Source organism: Schistocerca nitens, chromosome 2 (assembly GCF_023898315.1).
Source record: "Schistocerca nitens isolate TAMUIC-IGC-003100 chromosome 2, iqSchNite1.1, whole genome shotgun sequence".
In the NCBI taxonomy this organism is placed as follows: domain Eukaryota; kingdom Metazoa; phylum Arthropoda; class Insecta; order Orthoptera; family Acrididae; genus Schistocerca; species Schistocerca nitens.
In genome coordinates this window covers 1,005,519,476-1,005,545,204 of record NC_064615.1, presented here as the reverse complement: position 1 = coordinate 1,005,545,204, position 25,729 = coordinate 1,005,519,476, and the positions used below count along the sequence as shown (strand labels likewise).

The window sequence follows — 25,729 nt, the reverse complement described above, 5'->3', positions numbered from 1 at the left end:
ATCCGAAATGTTCCGCTGCAGTTCTTGAAGACTGTGAGGATTGTTGCGATGTACCTTAGACTTTAGGGCTTCCCATGCAAAGTAATTCCACACTGATAGATCAGCTGACCTGGGTGGCCAACTAGGGCCGCGACCAGGCTGGCCTCTGCTAACAACTATGTCGGGCACGGAGATTGTGTAAATGTGCTCCAAGGTTCGACCGGCTGTATGGGCAGTTGCTGCATCCTGTTGGGGTACGGTTATATGCATACATTAACGTCCAATCGTATCCACCCGTCCTGGCAACTTATATTTTCCCACGCTGTATATGTTTGACACTGCGTCATTTTGGGGGCGATCTGAAAGTTATATTATCTCGAAGAATCAAGTTTTCCGAGATCGCTAACAATTCTTTTTATTGCTATGGCCGGATACACAGATCTACGCTGTCATTATCGGAAGGAGAGTTTGCAAAGGAAATTAAAGCTCAGACAGAAGACATAAAAATTCAGCTTTACTAATGATACAGTAATTCTATCAGAGACGGCAAAAGATGTCAGCTTTACTAATGACACAGTAATTCTATCAGAGACGGCAAAAGATGTCCCGCTCCACGGTGCTGTGGCAGCTCTCTAGAGGAGCCAAAACAAAATGTCCCAGCGCATTGATGAAGTGGAGTATCACGTGGTAACTTATTCTCGACAGCAGTGGAAATGTAGCAGCAGTGTTAGGACAATTCAGACAGCTAAAGAGTCATCTGCATTGGCCCGACACGGCTGCTTCAATTCTGACACGGCTGTTACATTTCACTGTAGCCGAGAATGAATCACCGCGTGATACTCCACTGCATCCATGCACTGGGACATTTTGTCTTGGCTTGTCCGACGGTGTGCTACGGTGCTGTGAGAGGGGCTTGTCAGCGTGGGCTAGGAATGAAAATAGTCAGCAGCAAAAATTGAAAATGGTATTTTGGTGAAAGTTGAATTTCATAAATGTGTCTGTGATCAAAAAGATGTACCGTTATTATTAACGTCAAATATCAACTTGAATTAACTAATTTGAATGCTCTTTAAGTTTTTATAAGTACGTTATTTCATGATCTAAGCTAGAAATAAGTTAATGTGTTAATTTTCATCTAATACCAAAGTTCAGACACCGTCGCTATAGTTGACAACTTTGGGAGACCAAAAATCGGTAAGGTACCATATTTAGCAGATTTCCTGTCTTCGTGTGATTGTATGTACGTAGAACAGAGTGAAGTAGTTTTAGGATACGAGACGTTCGCAGATGCACGAAGCTAATCCATTCTGCTATAAGTTTGTATTATTTCTACAGGAAAAATGTTTATGAAAGTGAAGATGCCACAAATCAGCCACGAGATGTGATAGTTCAGGACGTAACGTTATGACTTGTTCCACCCGTGTAATTCGAGCGTAGCGAATACGTAAGATCTAGAAGTAAACTATACAGCGCGTTCGATTTTTTTAACACGTACAATGTGGTTGATTTAGTTGTTCCACTTTTATTTCATGGTAACCTTGTTATTTGATCGATTTAACTCCTGCAAATGGATGTTTTATATTCACCTCTGTGAATGAGAATTAGAGAAGCATTTTTACAGCCTGTTAAACAAATACCGCAGATTCGATTACAATTGAGTGAGCTGACATTTCGCTTAGTGGGAATTTGCTGCTACTACAGAATCAAAGTAATTGTATCGGAATGTAGTTATTACACAGATGTGCTACGTTAGCATACATTTTCATGTCACTAATTGAATTTCTTTGGCTGTACACACACACACACACACACACACACACACACACACACACACACACACACACACACACAATTACGTGGCATGTGGGACACTTGCTTATTTGTGGTAATATCCTCTCGCCGCCTACAGTCTTTGGCCGTCTTTGTGAAAACGAAATCCAACGTTAGACAGTTTTCAGCTGAATGTTAGACTTGTCTGTGAGCGCAGGAATACTACCTTGACGTTAAAGAAACGATGTCGTTCCAATTAATAAGTAACTGTTAGATTGGTGAATAAATTCGTAGCGTTTTTGAATTTATATGGGTTTATTTATCGATTGTCACTTTTTATTTGTAGTTCACTGTTGCTATTCGAGTTTACATATTGTCATTTTGGTATAGTGAGCGGAGCTGTGGACGCTAGAAAATGAAGTGCCAAGTGGAGAAATAGAAACTTCCCAATATATTCTTCTGTTTCAGTTCAGTAGAGGGGTGACAGGAGCGGAGGCAGCCAGAAACATTTGCGTCGTGTATGGGGGTAATGCCATTGGACAGAGCACGGCAAGAAAATGGTTTTCTCGTTTTCAGGAGGATCGTTTTGATATTAGTGACCCTCTACGTTCAGGAAGACCTTTAGGGTTTGATGAAGATGGTTTGATCGCATTATTCACAATAATCCACGTCATTGTACTCGTGAACTAGCAAATGTGATGAACTGTGATCATTCTATCATCGTGCGACATTTGTTTGCAGTGGTGAAGGTTCAAAAATCGGCTGTATGGGTCCGCATGCTCTTAACCTAAAACCACAAAGCGGGTGACTATATAAGCTCCTCTGCTTGATCGTCATCAATTGGATCGTGAACAACACCGACAATTCCTATCCTGTATCATTATTGTTGACAAGAAATAACGTCTTTATGCGAACGTAAGGAAAAGAAAGGAATAGTTGAGCCAAAAAAAAAATTAAAAAAGAAAAGAACTGGCAACTCTCCATACAAAGACCTGCGCGCATCCACAAAAGATAATGTTATGCATCGGGTAGAACAGCGACGGTGTGGTGTTTTATTTAGTTTCCCCGAAGTGTAATCATCACTGAAGATGTTTATTGTCAACAACAGAGACGTCTCTCAGACGCAGTCCAAGAACAACGACCAGGAAGACTGCGTGAAGTGATGCTACTCGACGGCAACGCCTGCTCGCATTCTGTTAGACTGACAGAAAACGCTATATATGAGCTGAATTGGGAAGTCATTTCGCACCCACCTTATTCACCTGATGTTGCGGCCTCAGATTTTCATATTTTCCGCTCTCTATCGAACATCTGCGCGGGATACTTCCTTTCCGAATGAAAATGCCCTCCAACATGGCTCGAGATCTACTTCGCATCAAAACCATTTGATTTCTAGAGTCACTGAATCGAAAAGTTACCCCAGCGTTGGCAGGCTATTTTAAATAGTGAAGGAGAATATAATATTGATGTCCCTCGGGCATGGATGTGTGTGTTGTTCTTAGCATATGTTAGTTTAAGTAGTGTATACGCCTAGAGACCAATGACCTCAGCAGTTTGGTCGCTTAGGAATTCACACACATTTGAACATAATATTGATGACTAAAGTCTCTGTTGTGTTTTTGAAACTTACGGAAAAACGCAACGAACTTGTTCACCAACCTAATATTTGCACTTACACATCTGTACGCGATTTTTTTTACCTTCAGATATATCCTTAAGCTGCATAACTTTTTTGCAATCTGTCAACACAATTACACTAGATGTGCTGTTTTCGGGATATGTTACGCGTCAGTCTGGAAGTCATCCTGCACGAGGATTGAACCCAAAAAAATAAAGCCCGACACTGCAAATTTATGTACTTACAAAATGTGTTGAGGTCGTGGTTCCCTTTAAAGTTGCTCACAGTTGCCCGCTTTCATTCCTTCCACTGTTCAAAACATTTTTGTTGATCACTTTACTTGTAGCTGTGCAAGAAATTAACTGTTTTCCGAGGGAGTATAAGAACATTTCTGCAGCAAGCTAATCGTCCAGTTGCAATAACGTGATCGATTTTGTTGTTGTTTTCACAGCGAAGGGACACATTTCGAGTTCGAAGAACAGTCAGCAAATGCAGCACACATCTTCGCCGAGGATTGTACTGAGTCGTTCAGACAGTCGTTCTTCCCTCGCGCGATCCGCGAGTGGAACAGAGGCGCGGGGCGGGGGGGGGGGGGGGGGGATATGACTTTGGTTCGAATAGAGCCCTCCGCCACACACCGCTTGGTGGCTAGCGAAGTATATATGTAGATGAAGATTTGTAGATGTAGAATAACTTCCGTGCCGATGTAGTACACGAAGATGTAGGTTATCACAGTAGTACCCTGAGCCGAAGATAGGTTAAAGATGACTAAAAAAGACCCTACAAGACGAAGAAACATACCGTAGTTCATTGGTCGCGATGTATGTCACGCCCTCAGTAAGCCGTTATTTGTCCACCGTTACGGGCGTCTTTGGTCAAGCATAATGACCGACACCGCTTATAGGGTTGTTGTCGCTTCATGCCGTCTAGGTAGTACGTTGTTTTGATCTTCGCCCTAGATTAGAGACTTTCATGCAGTAATTGATTGTTGAAGCCTGGTTCTGAATTATAATTTTTAATTTATAACGCCTTGTCCTTACGTCAAATTTTTTGCTGTTGCAGCGGTAGCATCTGTGCGCAAAAGTTTCCCTTTGTTTTGTTTTCCTTGTAAACGGCGATAGTTTAGATGGAGAAGATGGGTAGTATGACACTTCCCGAAATGTCGCGAGATATCAGCGCTACCACCCGGCTGGAGACCCGAGAAACCTTCATCAATCAAATGTTGTCCAGAAAGCATCACTAATATCCAACTTCTGCACAGATTTCTTTACAGCGCAGTGTTTATGGCAAAATATGCAACTGAGTGAACACTAGAAACTTTTCGTGTTCCGATCTGTGGCTTCTGTAGATGAAAGATGAAGGCATCTGATAGTGGTTTCGTTTAATATAAAGATTACATACACACATTAAAAAAAAAAGTTTTACATCATCCCGGTTCCCAGAACTCCTGAAGATAGACGTTGACTGTGCACATTGTTGACTGTTCAAGAGATATCACTAAACGAACCCAAAGATGTAAACAACCATGCATGAGCAGCGCCCATTAGACAGGAGAGGGTCCGACAGCCAATCAGTTCCAGTCATTCCACCAGGACGGAGGTACACGGCTCGTGTTGTCTGTAGTTCAACCATGCCTAGACGGTCAATACCGCGATTTGATCGTGTCCGCGTTGTTGCTTTGTACCAGGAAGGGCTCTCAACAAGGGAATTGCCCCGGCGTTTCAGAGTGAACCAAAGTGATGTTCAAACGGTTGTAAGCGCTATGGGACTTAACATCTGAGGTCATCAGTCCCCTAGACTTAGAACTACTTAAACCTATCTATCCTAAGGACTTCACACATATCCACGCCCGAGGCAGGATTCGAACCTTTGACCGTAGCAGCAGCGCGGTTCCGGACTGAAGCGCCTAGAACTGCTCGGCCACAGAGGCCGGCTGATGTTGTTCAGAGATGGATGAGATACAGAGAGACAGGAACTGTGGATGACATGCCTCGCTCAGGCCGCCCAAGGGCTACTACTGCAGTGAATGACAGCTACCTCTGGATTGTGGCTCGGAGGAACCCTGACAGCAACGCCACCATATTGAATAATGCTTTTCGTGCAGCCACAGGACGCCGTGTTACGACTCAAACTGTGCGCAGTAGGCAGCATGATGGGCAGCTTCACTCCCGACGTCCATGGCGAGGTCCATCTTTGAAACCACGACACCATGCAGTGGGCCCAACAACATGCCGAATGGCATCACGTTCTCTTCACCGATGAGTGTCGCATAAGCCTTCAACCCGACGTAATCGGAGACGTGTTTGGAGGCAACTTGGTCAGGCTGAACGCCTTAGACACACTGTCCAGCGAGTGCAGCGAGGTGGAGGTTTCTTGCTGTTTTGAGGTGGCATTATGTGGGGCCGACGTACGCCGCTGGTGGTCATGGAAGGCGCCATAATAGCTGTACGATACGTGAATGCCATCCTCCGACCGATAGTGCAACCATATTGGCTAGGCATTCGTCTTCATGGACGACAATTAATGCCCCCATCGTGCACATCTTGTGAATGACTTCCTTCAGGATAACGCCATCTCTCGACTAGAGTAGCCAGCATGTTCTCCAAACATGAACCCTATGGAACATGCCTGGGATAGATTGAAAAGGTCTGTTTATGGACTATGTGACCCACCAACCACTCTAAGGGATCTACGCCGAAACGCCGTTGAGTAATGGCCTTGATGAACTTGGGTGGTTTTCATGAGCAATAAAAAGGGTGGAAATGATGTTTATATTGTTTATGTTCCAGTTTTTTCTGTGCAGGTTCCCTAACTCTCAGAATCGAGGTGATGCAAAACATTTTTTGATATGCGTATTTTGCATTCGTGCAAGTGGTTTCATGGTTTCAACTCTCTCTCTCTCTCTCTCTCTCTCTCTCTCTCTCTCTCTCTCTCTACCCCCTCCCTCCCTCCCTCTCTCTCTCTCTCTCTCTCTCTCTCTCTCTCTCTCTCTCTCCCCCTCTCTCTCTGTTGAGGTGTTTACATAATTCTGAAGACTAACGTAAAAATCTCCACATCGGCACCGTAATTGTTGAGAAACGTCGTTTCGTTGACAACATTATCAGCGTAGACATTGTGTACAGAATAAGTTTCTTCCCCTTCCGTGCCCGCATCTCCTGGTCGTGCGGTAGCGTTCTCGCTTCCCACGCCCGGGTTCCCGGGTTCGATTCCCGGCGGGGTCAGGGATTTTCTCTGCCTCGTGATGGCTGGGTGTTGTGTGATGTCCTTAGGTTAGTTAGGTTTAAGTAGTTCTAAGTTCTAGGGGACTGATGACCATCGATGTTAAGTCCCATAGTGCTCAGAGCCATTTTCCCCTTCCGCCTTTCATACTCGATGCCGTTGAATCTGTGTAGTCGTCACCTTTGAAGGTATTTGCGTTCTACCTGATTTTTTGTTGATCACAATGTTGTGAAAATTCGTCTAGGTAAGTCTGTTGGGGCCGAACATCTTTACGGTACGCCAAATAATACTGTGGTGCCTACTACATAAGCGTTAGTGTTAATTCTCTGCTACTGCATAAAATACAGTATCCGTCAGTCTATAGATACAGTAGATATACTAAAGAGGGTTACTTTCTTACGTCTGATGCGTTTCCTTAGAAGTTTCTCTTATTGATTTGTTTAATTTTATTGTGTTGGCAGAAGAGCCAACACCGTGTTACTAGAGGAGGCCGAAGTGCACGCGTTTTAGCTCACGCAGGCTGGCGTGAGGAGGGAAGGACTATAGTGACGTGAGGTCTGGAACATGACAAGGAATGAGAATTCAGAAAGCGGACGAAATTAGTTTGATACTTAACTTTAAACCATTAATGATGAACGTCGCTCTTGACGGTACATGAGTCACAATATTATATGTTCAGAATACATAGTAACTGAATATGGCGCCTTGCTAGGTTGTAGCTGAAGGCTATGCTAAACTGTCGTCTCTGCAAATGAGAGCGTATGTAGACAGTGAGCCATCGCTAGCAAAGTCGGCTGTACAACTGGGGTGAGTGCTAGGGAGTCTCTAGACTAGACTTGCCGTGTGGCGGCGCTCGGTGTGCAATCACTGATAGTGGCGACACGCGGGTCCGACGTATACTGACGGACCGCGGCCGATTTAAAGGCTACCACCTAGCAAGTGTGGTGTCTGGCGGTGACACCACAATTTTTTTTTTATTTCGTATTCTCAAAAAGCGTTTTGGCTTCGTGACTCTACACTTGTTATGCTGCTAGTATATTGTTTCGCTGTCACTTCAGTGTGTGTGTGTGTGTGTGTGTGTGTGTGTGTGTGTGATTTGGTACAGTATGGGCAACCCCCCTATCCTACACCTTTCGCTTCTTTTTGGCCAAAGCAGAAGACTGATTCATGAAACCAAAGATCGTTGAACAATTCCCAGTATCTTATAAATTTTAAAATTTCTATCTCCAGTCTGTTACCACGGCACGGACAAGGATATATTGAAATTAAGACATGTATCTGTGTCTGCATTCCTCATGCCGCCATAAGGTGTCTGGCGGAGAGCACTTCGTGTATTTACTGTCGCTTATTCTGTTCCATTTGCGAATGGCGTGCTAGGACAATAAGCTTTGTATAAGGTAAGCTGTACACTGACGAGGAAAAATCGAACACGAAGAAATAATCATTTTAGGATAATGAAATTTCGGGAACACACTTTTAAGTAATTAACATTGCAATATCACTAGTTAATGAAGCGAGAGAAAAGGCATTACAGATGTGGAATACTGGTAAACTAATAACCGGTTTAACCGCCAAAATGTTGAATGCAAACATGTAAACGTGCATGCATTGTGTCTTATAAGTGTGGGTTGGTGGAATGGAGTTCCACGTCTGATGCACTTGGTCATTGCAGGGACAGTTAATGCTGGTTATGAGTGACGTTGGAGTTGTCTTCCGATTATGTCCCACATATGCTCGATTGGAGACAGATCTGGTGATCGAGCAGGACAAGGCAGAATGTCGACACTCTGTAGAGCATGTTAGATAGCAGTATGTGGGCGAACGTTTTCCTTTTGGGAGGCACCCTCTGGAATATTGTCCATGAATCGCAGCATAGCAAGTCAAATCACCAGAATGACGTCCAGATTCGCAGTCAGGGTGAAACCTCAAGAGTGCTCCTACTGTCACACGAAATCGCACCTCAGTCCATAACGCCAGGTGTAGGTCCAGTGCGTGTAGGCCGCAGACACGTTGGTTGCAGGCCCCCACCTGCTCTCCTTCAAATCAACACACGGTCATCACTGGCACCGAGGCAAAACTGGCTTTCACTAAAAAACACAGCAGACGTCTATTGCGCCCTCCAATGAGCTGTCGCTTGACACAACTGAATCAACAAGAGGGTGGTTCGGGATCGTAGAACGCACATCACGGGGCGTTTGGCTCGGAACTGTCCTTGGAGTAACCGATTTGTAAAGTTCATTGTGTTATTGTGGAGCCAACTGGTGCTGCAGACGCAATACGATGCACCACAGCCGTACTCTGAAAACGACGGTCTTCCCCTCTCGGCTGTTTCACGTGGCCATCCGCATCCGGCCTTCGTGCGACCATATCTTCCCGTGACCACTGCACTAGCTGTCATGTACAGTGGGTACATTCCTGCCAAGTCTCTCTGCAGTATCACGGAAAAACATCCAGCGTCTCGTGGCCTAATTACACGACCTCGTTCAAACTCAGTGAGGTATTGATAATGGCGTCTTCGTCGTCTTAGAGGCATTCTTAACTAAAATCGACTCGCTACGACCAGTTTCAAAGGTAACTAACGCTGACGAACATTGCACCACGTATTTACAGCAAACCTGATTTGCATCCTCGTAGTGGCACTACTAGCGTCGTTCTTAAGCTACTGCCCTGAAATTTGAATAGACGTCATCTTTCATGTGTAGAAACACGCCTGCAAACTTTCGTTCATCTCGCAATACTCCTCTTGGTGCTGCATTTCCCCCCCACCCCCATCCCCCCAAGAGTACACATTTATATAATTTACACTACTGGCCATTAAAATTGCTACACCACGAAGATGACGTGTTGCAGACGCGAAATTTAACCGACAGAAAGAAGGTGGTGTGATATGCAAATGATTAGCTTTGCAGAGCATTCACGCAAGGTTGGCGCCGGTGGTGACACCTAAAACGTGCTGACATGATGAAAGTTTCCAACCGATTTCTCATACACAAACAGCAGTTGACCGGCGTTGCCTGATGAAACGTTGTTGTGATGCCTCGTGTAAGGAGGAGAAATACGTACCGTCACGTTTCCGACTTTTATAAAGCTCGGATTGTATCCTATAGCGATTGCGGTTTATCGTATCGCGACATTGCTGCTCGCGTTGATCGAGATCCAATGAATGTTAGCAGAATATGGAATCTGTGGGTTGGGGGGGGGGGGGGGGGTAATACGGAACGCCGTGCTGGATCCCAACGGCCTCGTATCACTAGCAGTCGAGATGACAGGCATCTTATCCGCATGGCTGTAACGGATCGTGCAGCCACGTCTCGATCCCTGAGTCAACAGATGGGGACGTTTGCAAGACAACAACCATCTGCACGAACAGTTTGACGTCGTTTGCAGCAGCATGGACCATCGGCTCGGAGACCATGGCTGCGGTTACCCTTGACGCTGCATCACAGACAGGAGCGCCTGCGGTGGTGTACTCAACGACGAACCTCCAGATTCTGTTTACATCATCATGATTGTCGCATCCGTGTTTGGCGACATCGCGATGCACGCACATTGGAAGCGTGTATTCGTCATCGCCGTACTGGCGTATCACCCGGCGTGATGGTATGGGGTGCCATTGGTTACACGTCTCGGTCACGTGTTGTTCGCATTGGCGGCACTTTGAACAGTGGACATTACATTTCAGATGTGTTACGACCCGTGGCTCTATCCTTCATTCGATCCCTGCGATACCCTACATTTCAGCAGGATAATGCACGACCGCATGTTGCAGGTCCTGTACGGGCCTTTCTGGATACAGAAAATGTTCGACTGCTGCCCTGGCCAACACATTCTCCAGATCTCTCACCAACTGAAAACGTCTGGTCAATGGTGGCCGGGCAACTGACTCTTCACAATACGCCAGTTACTACTCTTGATGATCTGTGGTATCGTATTGAAGCTGCATGGGCAGCTGTACCTGTACACGCCATCCAAGCTCTGTTTGACTCAATGCCCAGGCGTATCAAGGCCGTTATTACGGCCAGAGGTGGTTGTTCTGGGTACTGATTTCTCAGGATGTATGCACCCAAATGGAGTGAAAATGTAATCACATGTCAGTTCTGGTATAATATATTTGTCCAATGAAAACCCGTTTATCATCTGCATTTCTTCTTAGTGTAGCAATTTTAATGGCCAGTAGTGTAACTTAAGCGTCATTTCGTGAGGTATATGTAGGAGGAAGACTCTTAGAAGTTTCCGCAGAAATGCACATCGTGATGGGCAACACCTTTTTTTTGCAGCGTCTGCCAATGGAATTGGATGAGCATATCCGTCACATGCTTTCCAAACCAATTTGTGGAGAAACGCACCGCTCATTTTTGTTTTTCTTTTACTTATTCCATCTATCTTACCTGGGAAGGTTACCAATCAGAAGTGAAATAATTATAAATGGAACAAGAGTCTAAATTAAATCCTTCATGGGCGGATCCACATCATTTGGATTCTTTCAATGAATCCGTCGGGCAGTTGCCTTTCCTATGGAGGGATTTATGAGGTCGTTCTACCTTCAGTAGCACCGTATGCGTCCTTCCAGATATTTAAGAATGTTACTGTTTTAAGCTAATGTTCGGCAGTCGTCAGCTGCCATTCCCTACACCAAGTGTCGAGCCTCTGCAGGTCTTTTTCCATTTACTTAGAGTTTTCCGACGTTACAGCGTACCTGCATGCAGCAGCGTCATACGCTAACAGCCTTGTGCAGTGGCCGACGTTATCCGCTAGTCCATTTATATATACTGTAAACCAGTTGTTTCAAACTTTTAGGTCCACGGCTCCCTTGGCCTGAACATAAACTCACGCCGCGCCTTTCGCACATAACATCTGACTCTAAGTGTGGGGTAAATAAACTTAAGTTTCGAAAAACCTGATTTAGCATATTTATTCCTTTATTAACTGTTGATGTAACACGTTTTAGTCCATTTTTAATGTTCTTGTATCTTATTCTTACAACGAAATATGTGAGAAGATTGAACTTTTTTCTGCATCATCAGTTCTTCAAATGTGGCCACAGAATTAGAAATTGCGACTTCCATCTCTTTTTCAACACTGATTCGCAATCTATATTTCGTGTTGATGACTGTCAGTGCTGAAAAACTTTTTTCTGCATCATCAGTTCTTCAAATGTGGCCACAGAATTAGAAATTGCGACTTCCATCTCTTTTTCAACACTGATTCGCAATCTATATTTCGTGTTGATGACTGTCAGTGCTGAAAAACGTATCTCACTTAAGGAAGTTGCAAAAGCATCGAAACTCATAGGATCTTGTTACCAACTTACGAATACCCGTTTTACAAAGCTCAAAAACTCAAGCAGTGATGAGGAAACATCGATTTCAGTATGGAGTATCAATAAATTGCTCGTGTTCTTCAGTGGAAACTGTTGACAAAAGTTCTGTACTGAAAGAATCTTTAATTAAGTAGTGTTGAACGACCTTTTTCTGGAAACAGCTGCAGCAAGCAGTCAGTGAGTTCAGTTAGATGATCGACAAACACAGATTTCAATTCTTAACTCAGCTGAAAGTAATTCTCTTCTAAAACCGTGTGAAGAACAAGGAAATCGTAATGTGTATCTTTACCATTCATATTTTTCTTCCAAAGGCTGAAATTTTGTCTGTCGGTTGGAAAACGTTGGTCTTAACTTGAAGGGACACATGAAATGAATTGAGTTTTTCAAAAATGTTACAGATATAACGTTGTTGTTGTTGTGGTCCTCAGTCCAGAGACTGGTTTGATACAGCTCTCCATGCTACTCTATCCTGTGCAAGCTTCTTCATCTCCCAGTACCTACTGCAACCTACATCCTTCTGAATCTGCTTAGTGTATTCATCTCTTGGTCTCCCTCTACGATTTTTACCCTCCACGCTGCCCTCCAATGCTAAATTTGTGATCCCTTGATGCCTCAAAACATGTCCTACCAACCGGTCCCTTCTTCTAGTCAAGTTGTGCCACAAACTTCTCCCCAATCCTATTCAATACCTCCTCATTAGTTATGTGATCTACCCACCTTATCTTCAGCATTCTTCTGTAGCACCACATTTCGAAAGCTTCTATTCTCTTTTTGTCCATACTAGTTATCGTCCAGCCGGCCGCGGTGGTCTAGCGGTTCTGGCGCTGCAGTCCGGAACCGCGGGACTGCTACGGTCGCAGGTTCGAATCCTGCCTCGGGCATGGGTGTGTGTGATGTCCTTAGGTTAGTTAGGTTTAAGTAGTTCTAAGTTCTAGGGGACTTATGACCTAAGATGTTGAGTCCCATAGTGCTCAGAGCCATTTGAACCATTTTTAGTTATCGTCAATGTTTCACTTCCATACATGGTTACATTCCATACAAATACTTTCAGAAACGACTTCCTGACACTTAAATCTATACTCGATGTTAACAAAATTCTCTTCTTCAGAAACGATTTCCTTGCCATTGCCAGTCTACATTTTATATCCTCTCCACTTCGACCATCATAAGTTATTTTACTCCCTAAATAGCAAAACTCCTTTACTACTTTGGAAGTGTCTCATTTCCTAATCTAATTCCCTCAGCATCACCCGATTTAATTTGACTACATTCCATTATCCTCGTTTTGCCTTTGTTGATGTTCATCTTATATCCTCCTTTCAAGACACTGTCCATTTCGTTCAACTGCTCTTCCAAGCCCTTGGCTGTCTCTAATAGAATTACAATGTCATCGCCGAACCTCAAAGTTTTTATTTCTTCTTCCTGGATTTTAGTACCTACTCCAAATTTTTCTTTTGTTTCCTTTACTGCTTGCTCAATATACAGATTGAATAACATCGGGGAGAGGCTACAACCCTGTCTCACTCCCTTCCCAACCACTGTTTCCCTTTCATTCCCCTCGACTCTTATAACTGCCATCTGGTTTCTGTACAAATTGTAAAAAGCCTTTCGCTCCCTGTATTTTACCCCTGCCACCTTCAGAATGTGAAAGAGAGTATTCCAGTCAACATTGTCAAAAGCTTTCTCTAAGTCTACAAATGCTAGAAACGTAGGTTTGCCTTTTCTTAATCCTTCTTCTAAGATAAGTCGTAAGGTTAGTATTGCCTCACGTGTTCCAACATTTCTACGGAATCCAAACTGATCTTCCCCGAGGTCCGCTTCTACCAGTTTTTCCATTCGTCTGTAAAGAATTCGCGTTAGTATTTTGCAGCTGTGACTTATTAAACTGATAGTTCGGCAATTTTCACATCTGTCAACACCTGATTGTCTATTGTTTCCTTTACTGCTTGCTCAATATACAGATTGAATAACATCGGGGAGAGGCTACATTATATTCTTCTTGAAGTCTGAGGGTATTTCACCTGTCTCATACATCTTGCTCACCAGATGGTAGAGTTTTGTCAGGACTGGCTCTCCCAAGGCCGTCAGTAGTTCTAATGGAATGTTGTCTACTCCCGGGGCCTTGTTTCGACTCAGGTCTTTCAGTGCTCTGTCAAACTCTTCACGCAGTATCGTATCTCCCATTTCATCTTCATCTACATCCTCTTCCATTTCCACAATATTGTCGCCGGCCGAAGTGGCCGTGCGGTTAAAGGCGCTGCAGTCTGGAACCGCCAGACCGCTACGGTCGCCGGTTCGAATCCTGCCTCGGGCATGGAAGTTTGTGATGTCCTTAGGTTAGTTAGGTTTAACTAGTTCTAAGTTCTAGGGGACTAATGACCTCAGCAGTTGAGTCCCATAGTGCTCAGAGCCATTTGAACCACAATATTGTCCTCAAGTACATCGCCCTTGTATAAACCCTCTATATACTCCTTCCAACTTTCTGCCTTCTCTTCTTTGCTTAGAACTGGGTTGCCATCTGAGCTCTTGATATTCATACAAGTGGTTCTCTTCTCTCCAAAGGTCTCTTTAATTTTCCTGTAGGCAGTATCTATCTTACCCCTAGTGAGACAAGCCTCTACATCCTTACATTTGTCCTCTAGCCATCCCTGCTTAGCCATTTTGCACTTCCTGTCGATCTCATTTTTGAGACGTTTGTATTCCTTTTTGCCTGCTTCATTTACTGCATTTTTATATTTTCTCCTTTCATCAATTAAATTCAATATTTCTTCTGTTACCCAAGGATTTCTATTAGCCCTCGTCTTTTTACCTACTTGATCGTCTGCTGCTTTCACTACTTCATCCCTCAGAGCTACCCATTCTTCTTCTACTGTATTTCTTTCCCCCATTCCTGTCAATTGTTCCCTTATGCTCTCCCTGAAACTCTGTACAGCCTCTGGTTTAGTCAGTTTATCCAGGTCCCATCTCCTTAAATTCCCACCTTTTTGCAGTTTCTTCAGTTTCAATCTGCAGTTCATAACCAAGAGATTGTGGTCAGAATCCATATCTGCCCCTGGAAATGTCTTACAATTTAAAACCTGGTTCCTAAATCTCTGTCTTACCATTATATAATCTACCTGATACCTTTTAGTATCTCCAGGATTCTTCCAGGTATACAACCTTCTTTTATGATTCTTGAACCAAGTGTTAGCTATGATTGAGTTATGCTCTGTGCAAAATTCTACAAGGCGGCTTCCTCTTTCATTTCTTCCCCCCAATCCATATTCACCTACTATGTTTCCTTCTCTCCCTTTTCGTACTGACGTAACGTTCACTGTTCAAAGTGCCGTCAGTGCGAACAAGAGGTGACCGAGAAGTGTAACCTATGGAACCCCATACCATCACGCAGGGTAATATCACCAGTATGGCGACGACGAATACACGCTTCCAATGTGCGTTCACGGCGATGCCGCCAAACACGGATGCGACACTCATGATGCTGTAAACAGCTTACATAGTAACAACACTACTTTCCTGCCCGCTTATCACTGATGGCGCGCACGTTGTTCTCTTACCGAGAAAACAGATTAACGAAATCGCTTTTATGAATCCACAGTCAATATAACCTAGTTTCAGAAAAAAAAAACTGTCTACTAATTTCTCACCATTCAAATGTTTGTCTTGAGCAAGGTAAGAGTAAAGTTCATTCTTGAATTCATACACCATTTTCAAGACATTCCCACGTGAATCAGCGAAAGTTACTGTAAATGAATTAGGGAGACATGCTCAGCTCCCCTGTCAACGCTCATTTGTTGAGAATAACTCGAGTTACAAGTGGCGTAGCTTTCAGAAAACCTGTAATAAGCCTACAGGTTTCGTATATCGTCTTGTTCGCCTTGTCAGCTGTTTTTGTGTGCTTAGCTTTGTACCAGCCCGGGCACGTACACTAAGCGCCACTGAAGCATGTTGTTAGTGGCTATGTCCTCAGTGCTTGTGGTCGAGAGCGCCTCTTACTACCAGTGATCTTGTGAAGTATATTATTTCTAGCTTCCACCTTCATACTCTCTCGCAATGCTGCTTGTAGATCATATTTATTTAACTGTATGCCTTGCCATCCGATGTGAAGTTCCTACGTGCCCGATTGTGCTTAAGATGAAACGCACACAGTTGTGATGATGATTGGTTTGTGGGGCGCTCAACTGCGCGGTCATCAGCGCCCGTACGAAGTCCCAAGTTTTATCACAGTCCAATCGAGCCACTGCCACGAATGATGATGATGATGATGATGATGATGATGATGACAACAACACAAACACCCAGTCCCCGGGCAGAGAAAATCTCCAACCCGACCAGCAATCGAACCCGAGACCCCGTGATCCAGAGGCAGCAACGCTAGCCACTAGACCACGAGCTGCGGGTGCATGCAGTTGTGTTTTAGCTGGGCTTGGACGATGTCGGTTAGTAGAGAGCTCCCTCAATTCGTCTGTCAGTTTAGCTTCAACATCTTCAATGGTTTCCCACTGATTCGCTAGTGCCAGATCATCGGCATAAAGGGAACTCCCTTTTGCTTGTCGGAAGCGGTTGGTCATTGGTATAGATGTTAAATATTATTGGTGAAAGTACACTTCCTTGTGGTGTGCCATTTCTTTGACATCTCCATCGGCTACGCTGACCCTGTAAGTCCACATAAATTTTTCGTTCTGCGGTTTGGTGAAACCGTAATCTTTCGTGAACCCGTAGAATTTATGTGACAGTTGACGATGGTTGACACTGTCATAAGCAGCCATCAGGTCGATAAAAGGTACTCCAGTAATTTTCCGGGTTTCGAAGCCATCCTGAATAATATGTGAGAGAGTGATGACCGAGATGTACAGCTCAAGGTTACTAATTGTTTTTTGCATTTGTTTGTAATGGTATTTACCACGAATTGTATTTGTCTCCTAACGCGAATAATAGCTATGACTTTAAAACAAATGACAGATCGTGGTCGTTCTTTATTTCCTGCAGTACATGTGCAACCTAAATTCAAGTCATCGCCATCGTACTTCCTGCATTTTCGTCTATTCACGCCGTTAGAACTGCATTATAAATTTGAAATATCACGATATGGACTTACATTTAAAAGTTTGTTCACACTGAAGGAGAAACATTTAAAAATTTGTCCATGCTGAAGGAGAAACATTTAAAAATTTGTCCATGTTGAAGGAGAAACAACATCACAACAGAATTAACCTTCAAACTGATTGGTAGTGAATAAAAACAGTCACGTAGTACGATTCAGCTGCCGTCTGCCACGCTTACATAGTAACAACACTACTTTCCTGCACGCTTATCACTGATGGCGCGCACGTTGTTCTCTTACCGAGAAAACAGATTAACGAAATCGCTTTTATGAATCCACAGTCAATATTCTTTTCTCCCCTAATGTAACGGGAGCCGTGACTCACAGCTTGAAAACACCTGCTGCAAACGGTACTGGTCCTGTAAAACCTCTTCTTAATACGCCCGGAGCTGCTACACGATTGAATAACTCCGTTTAAGGACGACATTCTGAGTTCCCTCTGCTGGAAACCCACAGTCCAGTGACCAGGCTGATCTGATATTACATACGCTCGTATTTTGTTCATGAGAGGACAGTGGGGAACTGTTACGAATGCCTTCGGAAGTCAAGGAACACGTCAGCGTAGGCGCCGCTGTCTGTTGCCATCTGGTACTCGTGAACAAATGGTTCAAATGGCTCTGAGCACTATAGGACTTAACATCTGTGGTCATCAGTCCCCTAGAACTTAGAACTACTTAAACCTAACTAACCTAAGGACATCACGCACATCCATGCCCGAGGCAGGATTCGAACCTGCGACCGTAGCAGTCGCGCGGTTCCGGACTGCGCGCCTAGAACCGCTAGACCACCGCGGCCGGCCTCCTCGTGAACAAAAGGGCGATCAGAGTTTCACACGATCGGTGTTTGCAAAATACATACTAATTTCTTGAAGGAGATTTTAAAACAAAAGTAAAACTTACTTAGTATACCAGCTTTAAAAACTTGTTAAGTAAGTGGTGATGTTATAGAAACTCGCCGCTTGATTTTCGACGTCGAAATACAAGCGCTTAACATTTATTTCTTGATTCTTAAAATCTCAGATAAAGCTGTGAGAGTGAGACTGACATGAAAAATATTCATTTACTTCATCAACATAAAGAACTTTTTTGTTTCCTCGCGTGAAGCTTACATTTTGGCACTAATTTGATTCAGCCGTCTTCATTGAGAGTTAAACTAATTATAAAAAAACTGGTAATTTATCGTCTACAGTTTCGAGAGCCCGTTTATGTGTTGCAAATTAAATGCATGCAGCACTTTTTGGCCATTTTTTTCTGTGCTAAATTTGTTCCTTAACTGCGTTTCGCTTCATATTGAGTTAGTGGACTCGCAGCCCCATTGCACGCAACGTGTTTCGTGCTTGTTCGGTAGCATGTATGCCTCAAAAGCCATTGCCGGAAATGGACAGAATGCTTGTTTATGCATGCGTGGCCGTTCTCCTCAGAGTTCTCATGGCTGCGGGACCAATGCAACATTTGCACCGTTAGCTGTACGCGTCTGGTGCCTGTGCTCACAGTCTACGGTGATTGTCACAGGTCCTCCGGGAGCGTGTGAACAGGCTTCTGCCAATCACCAGCGCGCCGCCAGCAGTACCACTGCAGTTCCTCAGGTACACGCTTGCGGCGTGTACAGATTGAAAGGGAGCGTTCACGACAGGCATTGGGATTCGTCTGTGGCGAAGCAGTGTGCGTTTAAAGTACCTTTTCCTCTGGTAATTCGATAAATCATTACGATATCCCAAATAGTAAAGTGTAATGAGACAATGTACTATTCAAGGGCAGCATCACTGTGTTGGCTGCAATGCGCAAACTTGCTGGGACTGGACTCAATAATATGTGAAAAAAGAGAAATTTGTATTAATAGGGTGTTGGCTCTCCTTTTGTATGAATTGCAGTTCTCGATGTGAGATGATAGATAGAAATCCCACCACAAGAGTCAAAGGGATACATACTTAATCCCTCAGTAAGGAGGTCACTAATTCAGTGTTCATGAAGGAAGCTACCGACTGTGCAGCTTGACCTCCAAAGTACTCCAGCAAGGTTCATTTACATTCAGGTCAGGGGCGTAAAACGGCAACGTGAGGTGAAGTTCTTGGTCATTGTGTTCATTAAATGAACCTCGGACAGCTCTGGAAGGTCACTCAGCATGGAACAGAGTTAACACCAATGTGAGACTGTTGTCGTCCTCATAATCGCACCCAGTAACCCGCCCGTGGACAACACGTGTGGCTAGACCATGGTGCATCGTCGCACCCCACATAATTACTAAACCTTTATTATGACACACTGCAGGATGGACACACTTAATATGATAGACTTCTGTTGACGTTCTCCCAAGTTAGTTAGTTCGTTAGTTATTTAGTTACGTGTTCCATGGATCATTTGAACGATTCTTTTGTGGAAATGATGTGCAACGAGTCAGTTTGCAGGATATGTATACATGATTAATGTTAAATGAACAGGCCGGCCGGAGTGGCGGAGCGGTTCTAGGCGCTACAGTCTGGAACCGAGCGACCGCTACGGTCGCAGGTTCGAATCCTGCCTCGGGCATGGATGTGTGTGATGATGTCCTTGGTGTAGTTAGGTTGAAGTAGTTCTAAGTTCTACGGGACTGATGACCTCAGAAGTTAAGTCGCATAGTTCTCAGAGCCATTTGAACCATTTTTAAAACTTGCTTCGCTACCTGTCACACACATAATGTTTCTGGACAAACGATCAAAAATTTTTATTGCTGCGCATCAAACTCATTTCTGAGCTACTGACGGCTTTAACAGTGGTAACAAAGGTCATCTAGTGTTGTCGACATGGACATCACCATTCTTGCTAAATTGTGATGGATTATTTATGACGAATTTCATTAGCGAATATATGCATTGTGACAGCGCGGGTACAATGCCCAACTCCTTGATGAGATACCTACATAACGTCCGTGGGTGAATACCACATATTATTCTTAGTGCTCCTGTTTGTGCAATCAGCACTTTCTTTTTAAGTGATGAGTTACCCAAGAAAATTATTCCATAAGACATTAATGAGTGGAAATATGCAAAATATGTCAGAAGGGTGATACGTCTGTTTCCAAGATTAGCAGTTACACAAGAAGCTCAGTAGTGTGCTTCTTCCATTTCAAGTTTTCATCAACATGTACACTCAAAAATCTGGACCATTCTATCCTATTTACTGACTCCATTGGTCGAGATTAATGTCAGCGAAGATTTGAATGACCGGATGATATTCTGTCATTGTTGTTCTGTCCAGTTTGTATGCTCGCGGCGCCAATTTCTTCGTAACTGCATGGTTAATTATTGTTTATAAAATAGCCACTACACCATGAAAGACAGCCGCTTGCATTTCACGCTGGCCAACTTTTTCTGATTCATTTTCTTGTAGGTGAGTGTTCATCTGAGGCGTTATCTGAGATGCTTTTGTCTTGTGCTTTTTAACCATGATCCACTTCAGAGACCTTTTGTTTCAATATGTCAGCTTCTACATTCGGCCATGTTGTACTTGGCAGATTGTGTTTTTAATTGTTTGAACTACAATATGGGCATCAACAAATATTTCAAAATCGACTGGTCGCAGTTTTTTGTATTTATATTCAATTAATACACAGTCACGTGTTCTAGAATATTCTTCGTAATCTGTACGTGTAATGGACTATTGAAACCCCAGAAGCTACTGGCGAAGGCAATCAACCAGCAAGTCTTCAATTCAAATGTTATCGAGCAGAATACCGTGGACTAGTCCATAATTGTATTGTCATTTTTTACAAATAACTATAGGTGAAGGCTAGATTAAAGAAAAGCAGACGGAAAATTTTCGTGGTCTGGCGGGGATTTGGCCCCTCAACATCTCGGTTCCCACTAGCCCACGACGGCGTCTGCAACAAAACACGCGGAAGTTTACGGAATGTGTCCAGCGACGAGTGGTATAGCACTTGCCGCCGACAGGTGCGGGCCGGCAAGTTCAAGGCCGACGCGCCAGCGTATCGACCTTCGGCGTCCTTCCGGCTGTAGGTGCACGTCCACCTTAAGACCCGTTCCAGCCAGAGGCCAAGAAGCCATCGGCCTTGCCACACAGCGCGGATTGAGACAATCCGAACAGCGACATTTACCGTGCTGTGACGATCGAGTAGCTCATTCCGCGGTGCGCCAAGTGGTCTCTCTTTTTTTTATCTCACCCTCGAAATTATGTTTTCAAACGCAATAAGGCTCTGAGAGTATCAGACTAGAAGTTCAAAACTTAAGCACTTGATTTCCAGTCAACCCTACTTTCTATATTTTGTGGCCCTAAATGCTGTTTTCGTCAGTGGCCTCGTATTCTGTAGAAAGGGGTTTGGTTTGAATTACCTTTAAACTCCAGATTCCTAGTGAACTAGTTCTCTGCTGAGGGGAAGGCAAAAGTGTTCCAGTCACACTTAGAGCTAAAGGAAGTTAAATTTTTACAGGTTTCTTTTTACACACACACACACACACACACACACACACACACACTGCATGCTTATGTGATGTGCTCAACCCGGGGGTAAGCCAGTTTGATTCCTGGTGGTGGAAAAAATTTTCATTGCCAGTATTTGTCTGGCAAGGGGAGGAGAGGTGGTGGCATAAAGTTTCTGATCACCAGACTTTGCGCCAACACCCTGGTTTAAATACCAAACCTCTCCACAGTGTCTCATGAAGTGAGGGCATGTGATACTGTTCATGGTGGTCCATTGGCTGGGAACGTCTAGCTTGGCAGCCACGTTGGTATTAGTCGTGAGAAATAGGATAAGTTCTGGCACTCTGTCCCTTCTCATCGTCATCTTCATATACACACAATGCACATGTGCACGTGGGCATGCTCGCGCCTCCACACACACACACACACACACACACACACACACACACACACACACACACACACACACACACAATATGTGTAGAATAAAAATAATATGTAATAGGTCATGTTTTAAACAAATAAATAAATAAACAAACAAAACACACAGTTAATAAATTAATGAATACAGAGTGTCATGAATGTTTAAATTTAGGAAACATTCACAGGTTTCAAACTGCAACAGTTAATTTAAAGCAACACATGAATAAAAATTAGCTCAACTTTGTACAGGTATGAAGGTCATGGTCTGAATCCTAGATCAGTTCTAGAATTTTTATTTCATTTATCACTTTTTTCACCCCTGCAAATGTTTATTAATGTGAAAAATAATGCTGAGATCCATTGTGATTTGATTCATTCAGCTGTAGATACCCATATTATTGCAGGTACCACCGTAATTGGCTGGGTAATTCAATTCAAAGGTTTGAGGAAGTTCACGGCATTACCACTTCCAATAGAACTGTGCCCAATAAAGAATTGTGGTGTTCAAACCAAACTTAAGGTTGATAGCAGCTCTGCTCTACTATCCAGACATAGCGATTTAGTTTTTGTAATTTTTTTAATAAGTGCAGATTATGAGAAGGTAACATTTTACAATTCATATTTTACAAGCAGGCATGTCCGAAAGAACAGATACCATCTTAGTAAATATATCGTTAAGGCTCACAGCCACTTGACCATCTTCTTCTTCTGCGCGAATGCACAAACAGTGCCCGAACTCTTACGGGAATCGGCAACGCGCCGCGAGTAATGAGTATAAGGGGCGGGGGCATTACAAATGTAGTGCGGGACAATACGTTGAGAATGTGGGTTTCGCGGGAGGCATGCCAGAGATAAATCCCTACAGTCGTGCTATCTTCTGTGTCCTCGGTGGCTCAGATGGATAGAGCATCTGCCATCTAAGCAGGAGATTCCGGGTTCGAGTCCTGGTCAGGGCACACATTTTCATCTGTCCCCGTTGACGTATGTGAACGCCTGTAGGCAGCTAACGCTGTTCATTTCATTGTAATTTCAGGCTAAGTTGTGTTCGACAGAAGTCTAACAGCAATAACACAATTGCCATCGAAATTGGGCTCATCTAAAGACAATTTGGAAACGTTACTAAGATTTTCTCATGAAGGAGGCTGATTTCAAAACATGTGATAAGATGCTGAACACGAACAGTAAAAGCAACCAAGTGGGGCAGTGAGTCACAGCTAGAGTAAGATCTGCAATAGTGTTGTTGGCCATGTTACAGTGCTTTTCTTACTTCCCATGTTTAGATGAATGAATTGGCATTAGTTATGAGAGTGCCCCCTTATGGGCTCATGGAACTGGTAATGACAGCATTATTTTGTCTTGTTTGCCTTGAATCTCACCTGTATGAGTCAGATGTACTTTTATGTTAACACAGTCTTGAAAATTTGATATTCCTCTGTCTATCTGTACGCAGTTTGCTTCATTCTGATTTATTTTCCTTTCTAGGGGCGCCATACAAAGACTGGTCAGCTGGCAGCCATCAAAGTTATGGATGTCACTGAAGTGAGTACTACCAAAATAAAGAGTATGGTCTGCCACAATAGCTTTACTTCACATGGTTCTGTGATCATCTTAGATGTATGTTATAAGTGCTGTAACTGATTTTTAAGCATTTGTAGGACAGAGAAAATATTGTTCAGTGCTGGCCAGGTATGGGTTGATATTTTTTGAATAAACATATGTAAAAGTAATATGAATAAGCTAGATATGTTTCTCACTATTTATGCATAATTTACACATCTCAGATCTGGCCATTTAAAGCAAGTAATTTGGACTCAGAATTAGTATTTCATATCAATGTACAGTGCACATGATATTGTATGTGGAATTTTTCTGAAATATGTTTGCCTGTTATCAGTTGTCATTCATCTGGAAACAGTCTTTGCATTTCAGTGCCACTGTGAACTATTCAGATGTGCCCATTGGCAATATACTATGAGAATTATTTAGGGAGCAGAGCGTAGCCAAAAATCTTTGCATCTCAGACTGGCACACACCTTTTATCTTCCACAAAATTTGAAAACTATGCACTCTTTGCTGCCTGCAGCATGAAAGGTTGATTCCAGAGACAAACCTCTGTTCTGTTGTTAAGTAATTTTCCCATGGTGCCCTTTCTTCCAGAAACACTACTTCATTAAGGCATGCATGGTGCTTTTCTGTTGAGTTTGTAAAATATAGTACTGGTGCTGGCAAAAGTAAAGCTCTGAGGTGGGCCGTGGGTTGTACTTGAATAGCTGAGTCAGTAAGAGAAAGTCAAGTGCAGTGTACGTGAGCTAAAGTAATGGTACTGTAGTGAACTTGAGAACTTATTTTGTGACCTCAGATACCATGAAAATTACCAATCATGTGGCCCCACATTGGGCGCCAAAATTGTAAATTAAATGTAATAAAACATAAATGGTTCATAATTAAGGGGTTAATGTATGAATGTAACGATTGGATAATACGATCAAAACTTGAAAGAAATGTATTTATTTTTATTGTGCTGTTTATACAAACAGAAACAAAATTATAAATCTGTGCTGATTTGAGCGGGCGTGGACACGACTCAGTTATTAAGGGGATGGAGGAGGGGACAAATCATCTCACCATTATTCATTATTGTTAGTCGTGTAGCGCTGTCGGAGGCAGGCGCTGCGTCAGTGTGGCATGTCGCCTCGGAGCTGTGCTGTGAGTGTCAGCTGCCCTCATCAGCAAACACGGCGAGTCACAGATACGATCTCCATGTTGTCTGCCCATTGTCGGTTGCGTGGCTGAAGTGGTGCTGTCATGGCGTCGGAAGGCGGATGTTCATGCAGGGTGGAAGAGCGCCCATATCCTCTCGCTTCGGCAGTATTTCCACGACTCCCCCTTTTTCGCTTCTCATCCCTCTCTCAGCTCAACTCCTCTTTGAATCATCATTTGTTTCAGTGTTGTCATTGTTGTTGTTGTGGTCTTCAGTCCTGAGACTGCACAACTGATTTCAAAACCTAAACTTTATCTTCAGGTACCATCAAGTAATTGTTGTTGTTGTTGTTGTTGTTGTTGTTGTTGTCGTCTTCAGTCCAGAGACTGGTTTGATGCAGCTCTCCATGCTACTCTATCCTGTGCAAGCTTCATCATCTCCCAGTACTTACTGCAACTTACATCCTTCTGAATCTGCTTAGTGTATTCATCTCTTGGTCTCCCTCTACGATTTTTACCCTCCATGCTGCCCTCCAGTGCTAAATTTGTAATCCCCTGATGCCTCAGAACATGTCCTACCAACCGATCCCTTCTTCTTGTCAAGTTGTACCACAAACTCCTCTTCTCCCCGATTCTTTTCAATACCTCCTCATTAGTTATGTGATCTACCCATCTAATCTTCAGCATTCTTCTGTAGCACCACATTTCGAAAGCTTCTGTTCTCTTCTTGTCCAAACTGGTTATCGTCCATGTTTCACTTCCATACATGGCTACACTCCATACAAATACTTTCAGAAACGACTTCCTGACACTTAAATCTATACTTGATGTTAACAAATTTCTCTTCTTCAGAAACCCTTTCCTTGCCATTGCCAGTTTACATTTTATATCCTCTCTACTTCGACCATCATCAGTTATTTTGCTCCCCAAATAGCAGAACTCCTTTACTACTTTAAGTGTCTCATTTCCTAATCTAATCCCCTCAGCATCACCCGACTTAATTCGACTACATTCCATTATCCTCATTTTGCTTTTGTTGATGTTCATCGTATATCTTCCTTTCAAGACACTGTCCATTCCATGTGTTGTCATTGGTGGACGAAATTTTCAATGTAGCTCAATGACAGATCACCATTTCATTGCCACACCTCTCCATGCAGGTTGGAAATTTTCTATCTGGCGTGGGC

The 25,729-nt window shown here is 43.4% G+C and overlaps 1 protein-coding gene across 3 annotated transcripts in view; it reads left to right on the top strand.

Annotated features, from left to right (window-relative positions):
• The window catches only part of LOC126237357 (serine/threonine-protein kinase mig-15), a 325,139-nt gene that overhangs the window by 103,995 nt on the left and 195,415 nt on the right, over positions 1 to 25,729 (top strand). For all 3 annotated transcript variants that reach the window (XM_049947425.1, XM_049947424.1, XM_049947423.1), the window contains exon 3: positions 23,325 to 23,381. In XM_049947425.1, the coding sequence (XP_049803382.1) occupies positions 23,325 to 23,381 (57 nt within the window). The remainder of the gene's footprint in view (positions 1 to 23,324; positions 23,382 to 25,729) is intronic.